General features: G+C 57.6%; 1 protein-coding gene across 2 annotated transcripts in view; it reads left to right on the top strand.

The window, feature by feature from the left end:
• Positions 1-6,056, top strand: part of PNKD (PNKD metallo-beta-lactamase domain containing) — a 58,375-nt gene extending 52,319 nt beyond the window's left edge. Inside the window, exons 3-10 of one of the 2 annotated variants that reach the window (XM_007451420.1) lie at positions 1,265-1,380; positions 1,514-1,626; positions 2,267-2,325; positions 3,038-3,130; positions 3,504-3,667; positions 4,386-4,472; positions 5,376-5,491; positions 5,711-6,056. In XM_007451420.1, the coding sequence (XP_007451482.1) occupies positions 1,265-1,380; positions 1,514-1,626; positions 2,267-2,325; positions 3,038-3,130; positions 3,504-3,667; positions 4,386-4,472; positions 5,376-5,491; positions 5,711-5,878 (916 nt within the window). In that variant the 3' untranslated portion in view covers positions 5,879-6,056. The remainder of the gene's footprint in view (positions 1-1,264; positions 1,381-1,513; positions 1,627-2,266; positions 2,326-3,037; positions 3,131-3,503; positions 3,668-4,385; positions 4,473-5,375; positions 5,492-5,710) is intronic. The other variant, XM_007451421.1, reaches the window with a different exon arrangement.
• Positions 6,057-6,279: the final 223 nt, after the last annotated feature.

Below are 6,279 nucleotides of genomic sequence, written 5' to 3'. Positions count from 1 at the left end.
TTTCCCTTTCCTTCCATAGCAGCATCGTTTGCAGCATCAATGGTGGGATCATACAGGGAAGTAACGTGATAAGAAAGGATGTGGTAGGGTTCCTTGATCATTTGTGTTTCTTAGAACACCATTGCCTTCTTGATGCATTTCAAGCAAATTTTAGTTTGAACCCAAAGTGTGGCTTACGGGACAGCCAGTGCCCACCACCCCACCCTTTACTCAGTCATAGATGTACACTCACCTGTATTCACCTTGGGCCTTGAATTTCCACACATAGAGGGTCCACTAGAATTCTGTGCTCATGGCCATTGCGAACACGGTGTGTGAGGGGCAGCAGGGACGGAGCAGACACATGTGGTGATGTTGTGTGTATCACCTCTGCTCGCATGCATGTTCCGTTGTGCCATCAGACTTCACTTACAAGACACAAGTTCAAAGAGAAAATCATTAAGGATTTCAAGATGGCAACAGCAGAGCATCATACCAAGTGCGGGGCCTTATGTGACTGCCGGGTCACACACCTGTGAAGCCAGCCCTGCGTGCTGGCATCCCGTATTTGGGGGACTCTGTCACTCGCAAGTCCCGTCTGTTCCTCATGCCCCCTTTTCACTGTGTAGCCTGGGATGGCCTGGAATGGGGGCAGGTGGAGGGAGGGAGTGTGGTCAGCTCATCCAGCCTCACCACTGCCTGCTTCCTCCACCGAACAGCCAAACAGAACCTTCTATACTTTCCCTAAGTAAACCCTGCTGTCTGCTGCCTCTGGGCCTTGGCCTATTGTTTCCTCTACCCCAGTTGTTCTCAGAGTTGTGGTCCCTGGGTCAGCAGCATCAGCATCAGCTGGAACTTGTTAGAAATGCAGATTCCCGGGCTCCACCGCAGACTGGCTGAGTCTCAAATACTGGGATGGGGCCGAAGAATCTGGTCTTCAGCAAGCCCCGGGCATGACTGCGACACACCGCTGCTCTTCCTGAAATACTGTTCCCACCTCACTGCAGCTTCCTAACTCCTATACCCCTTTCACTGAATAAACCCCGCACCCTCAGTTCTCTTCTATGGATTCCTCAGCTCACATCTCGCCTGGTGAGCTTGGGGGTGTTTCTGTCTCATTCTCCCTCTTGTCCTGAGTACTGAGCAGGGCAAACAGCACACAACAAGCGATGGTGGAGTCGCACTGACTCAGGGGCTGACTGAGGGAGTGGAGGCGTGGGACCTGGGCTTCACGGAGGGTCTGGGCTCGAGGGGCAGGGCTGAGCACAGACGTCCCGTCCTGCAGGTACAGCCTGTACACCCGCACCTGGCTCGGGTATCTCTTCTACCGCCAGCAGCTGCGCAGGGCTCGGAATCGCTACCCCAAAGGCCACTCCAGAACCCAGCCCCGCCTCTTCAATGGTGAGCTCTGGCCACGCCGGGCCAGCATCGCCCCAAGCCGTGGCCACCCTCCCAGCCTACTCCCCATCTCATACCCCCGACTGCTGGGCTGCCCGCCCCATCACCCCGCCCACAGCCCATCTTTGTTCCCCAGGAGTGAAGGTGCTTCCTATCCCCGTCCTCTCAGACAATTACAGCTACCTCATCATCGACACCCAGGCCCGGCTGGCTGTGGCTGTGGACCCTTCAGACCCTCAGGCCGTACAGGTGAGGGGAGGATGGGATCGGGGGTACCTGGGGTCACCTTGAGGACTGGCAGCTTCTTGCTAGAGAGAGGCTGACCCTGCCCTCTGCCAATGGGATGTGCTCCCCTCCATGTGCACTCACACACAGACCCTGACACACATGTGCACAAAGAGACCACCACAAACACACCATGGGGAGGGGCTCAGTGTCAGGGCATGGGGGGGGAGGGGGAGGGCAGCAGTGGGGGGATCAGAGCCAGAGGGCAAGAGGTGCTGACCCAGGTCTGCGGGTCTGGGGAGTTTTCTTCCGCCTCTCACTCTCTGTGGCCCCCTTTCTGACCCTCGCTCTTCTCTCCTCGCCTCTGTCTGTCGTGTCTGGGCGTCTTTATCATTCCCTCTTGTTACTTATTTATCTGTGTGTGCGTGTGTCTGTGTGTCTACCCCCTCCACGAATCTCCCTCTCGCCTGTGCCCAGGCTGGGGCTCAGCTGCCCCACTTTACCCAGCCCTCTCTTCCCCACCCCCTTCTCGTTCTCTGGCTTCACCGCCTCCTCCTCCCTCATCTCTCCCTGCTCGCCTCGCCTCGCCTCTCCACCCAGCACCCATGCCCCTGTTTCCCTCTGCATCCTGTTCCTCAGTCTCACTGCCCCCTCTCTCCTCTAGGCTTCCATTGAAAAGGAGGGCGTTAACTTGGTTGCCATTCTCTGCACCCACAAGCACTGGTAAGGGGCTGAGGTGGGAGGTCCGGGTGCAGATCATCTTCCCTGGCTGGCCCCTGCCCTGGCTGGGCTTGCCAGGACTGGGTCCCGCGAGAACAGGCTGGGCTGAGAGTCAAGAAGTCAGTATGGGTGGACACCATCCTCATGAAGTCACTGGGGCACCAGCAGAGAGGGAGGGGGAGGGGCGGGTCCCCCACTGCTCTACTTATCAAGCTTCTGAAGCTCCAGAGGAGGGTAGGGCAGGCATTTACCCTCCATTCCGTGTGGGCGTGTGTGCCAGGCATGGGCAAACCTTGTGATCTCTAACATCAAGGAGCTTATAGTCCAATAGGGGAGACAGCCCTGTATGAAAGTGTACAGCGATGACAAACAGTAACAACTGTGACAGTTGGCACAGGGTACGGGGGCAGGGGCAACAGGGAGGGTGTGATCAGATTCACTTGGAGGAATTAGAGGCTGATGACCCTGGAGCTGAGAGTCCAGAAGATCAGTTGGCATTAGTTGGTGATGAGGGGAGGGGTGGCAAGTTGTTGGGACAACATTCTGGGCAGGGGGACAGCTTGAACTAAGGCCAGAAGAGGTGTGGACAGCTTGGTTCAGTCCAGAAGCCAGGAGTCCCAGGGCTCAGAGGCCTGGAGACGCTTGGGGAAGACGGAGGAAGGAGGCCCAGTACAGTTGCCCCTTAAAGACCCTGCCTGTCTGTGCCATCCTACAGGGATCACAGTGGAGGGAACCGTGACCTCAGCCGGCGGCACCAGGACTGTCGGGTGTATGGGAGCCCTCAGGATGGCATCCCCTACCTCACCCAGTAAGTCCTTGACCCAGGGATGGGATGGCCCTTGTGGGCCCTTCCCCTCACCCCCCATCCTTTAGTCACATGTTTCAGGGGTATCAGCAGGTGGATCTTTGCTGATGCCCTTCCTGGCCCTTAGAGAGTAGATCACAGCCCATCTGAAGACTGCCACTGCCCATCCCCCAAGTGATCCAGCCATAGTCCCCAAAAGAGAAAGCAGGAGGGCTTGGGTCTGAAGTCCTGGGTACTAGGGGTGCCTTCTCTCTCTGGTGGCGAAGCCCCCATCCTGTACATCACCCATTCCCTTGGGCCTGGGCAGGGCGGGGGAGGGAGGATCAGCATGGCACAAGCTCTAGAGCCTTCTCTCCACTATTGCCTCGCTTCTCAGTCCCCTGTGTCATCAAGATGTGGTTAGTGTGGGACGGCTTCAGATCCAGGCTCTGGCCACCCCTGGCCACACACAAGGCCATCTGGTCTACCTGCTGGATGGGGAGCCCTATAAGGGTCCCTCCTGCCTCTTCTCAGGGGACCTGCTCTTCCTCTCTGGCTGTGGTGAGTCCCCCAAAAGGGAAGAGGGAGGAGGGGGGACAAGAGGGAGGGAGAGAGGCCAGAGCAAGGGCCCAAGGACAGCCACAGCTCCACGCAATGCATGAAAACATTGGTTTCAGTACACGTTGCCTCGGCAGCTACTCCCACCTTTGTTACCTCGATTTTTCTTTTATATCCTCACGACTTTCCGCGGGGGATGGACAGAATGAGACGATGCCTGTAACTGAGTAGAGACCTCGAAGGGCATTTGTTTCCACTGGGTGGAGCCTGGTTCTCTGATACAGTGACTGGGAAGACTAGTTACAAAAACTTGAGAACCCCTGAGTGAGAGGGTGATCCTGTCGGTGGGAGGCTCACAGGTCCCAAGGTGCATGGAGTCCCAAAGACAGCACAGGCAAAGAAAGAAGTGCTCTACGGAAAAGAGCAACCCTATATCGAGGGCTTGGAGCCACAGAACTCAGCCTGAAGGTTCTGCAGCCCCCTCTATCCACATGTCAATATGTGCAATGGAGGCCTTCAGATGGGCTCAGTTGCGGTTGAATATTTGAGCCCAGCTCCCAGAGGGAGGGAAGGAGTAGATGCCAGGGAAGTGGGCATGGCAGGGGAATGGCTGAAGGCTGGTGGCCAGCCCCAGCTGTACAAGCTGGTCCCCACCCTTTCCATGTACCTTACCGTGCTGTGTGGTTCTTGTACCTTTACACATACCTTCTGACCCTACCAGGACGGACCTTTGAGGGCACCGCAGAGACCATGCTGAGCTCACTGGACACCGTGCTGGGGCTGGGGGACGACACTCTGCTGTGGCCTGGTGAGGTGCCCCTCCCTCTCCTCCTAGCCCCTCACACCCCCAGAGTCCCAGCCGACTCACCTCCTGGCCCAGAGGGGATACAGCCTCTGGTGGCTCCCTCTAGCAGTGGGCGCAGAGCTCCCTTCTGTTTGCAGAACTGGCTCTGTAAGGCCTCTGCTTCCCTGGCAACCAGCCCACGGTCTCTTGGGAGCCCTGTAGGTCCCAGAGCATCCCTGGGAGATGGCTGATTTTTCAGAGCCAAAGCCTAGAACAGAAAATTGCCTTTGCTTAACGAGCAAAGAGGGGCCTTAAATCCATTCTGCATGGATCATTGCCTGCATCCATCATCCACACACTGCACGTCCATCATCCATATGCACGTACATGGAATATCCATCCATCCATACGTACGTGCATGTGTACATTGCATATTCATCGTTTCTAAAACACATTTACTCATATCTCAGTTAATCCTCAGAACATATATGCATCCATTCATTCATTCGACAAATACTTTATTGAGCACCTAACGTGTACCAGGCCCTGTTCCAGGCACCAGGAACACATGATTTTATAGTGGCATTATTATTTTCCCCACTTGCCAAAGGAGAACATTGTGGCTCAGAGAAGTGCCATGACTCGACTGAGGTCGCACAGCTGGGCAGAGCCCGACGGGCTAGAATGCGGGTCTTCTGGCTCCAGGTCTGGTGGTTTTCACCCCTGAACTGCTTCTGCCTCTTCACTTGTGGCTGACTTGTGCCCACACTTAGAGAAACAGCCCCGTGTGGTCAGGGCTTTTCTGGAAGCACTGCCCCTCCTCCCCAGTCATCAGGTACCCCTAGGCCTGCGGCTGGGGAGGACTTTTTCTGACCGTACCACCCATCTCACTCTGCCCTGTGTCTTGGCCCCCACGGCCATCCCTAGGCCACGAGTACGCGGAGGAGAACCTGGGCTTTGCAGGCGTGGTGGAGCCCGAGAACCTGGCCCGGGAGAGGAAGATGCAGTGGGTGCAGAGGCAGCGGATGGAACGCAGGAGCACGGTGCGGGGCTTGGGGTCCAGGAGGGGCCAAGGGCACTCCTGAGAGAGGTCTCATCCCTGCGGGCCCTGCAGGGCCCTCTCTAGAGCTCCGACATATTTGGCACAAGGGCCTTCCAGTGAGAACTTCTGGACCCTGGGATGGGGCGGTGCGGGGGTTCTTCCCTTGTTGGGTCTATTTTCCAGATTCTCCCCACCAAACCCGGGTGCCTCTCCCCCACAGTGCCCGTCCACCCTGGGAGAGGAGCGCTCCTATAACCCGTTTCTGAGGACGCACTGCCTGGTGCTGCAGGAGGCTCTGGGCCCAGGCCCCACAGGAGACAATGGCTACTCCCGGGCCCAGCTCCTGGAGAAGCTCCGCCAGCTGAAGGATCTACACAAGAGCAAGTGACCCCACCGAAGCCCCGCCCCCCCGCCCCCCCCCCGTGGTGGGGAAGCCACCCACCATGGCCCACACCACACCTTCCCTCTCACTGCTTCCACCACCACCTCCGTCAGCCCGTCGAGCCGGCACCACACCCCGACGTGGGTCCCGGGCAGAGGAGGGACAAGGCAACGAGAGCCTGAGACCGAGAGGAAGGGGGCTGACGGAAGGCTTGGAGACTCCGTGGGGTGAGGCTGAGCCATCGAGGGCAGAGCTAATCGGGAACCTCCCCTCCTCCCTTCCCCTGTTCCTGTGATGGCAGTGAGGATGAAGAGGCCTCACTCTCACTGTAGCCTCTGAACTCAGGGCAGCAGGAGCCATGAACAGGTTGAGTCCATCTTCCCCCTCCTCCCATCCAGGGTAGGGAA

The sequence above is a fragment of the Lipotes vexillifer genome, unplaced genomic scaffold (genome assembly GCF_000442215.2).
Source record: "Lipotes vexillifer unplaced genomic scaffold, Lipotes_vexillifer_v1.1 scaffold1145, whole genome shotgun sequence".
Lineage (NCBI taxonomy): Eukaryota > Metazoa > Chordata > Mammalia > Artiodactyla > Lipotidae > Lipotes > Lipotes vexillifer.
The sequence above is the reverse complement of the archived record's forward strand: the minus strand, read 5'-3'. Positions and strand labels throughout refer to the sequence as shown.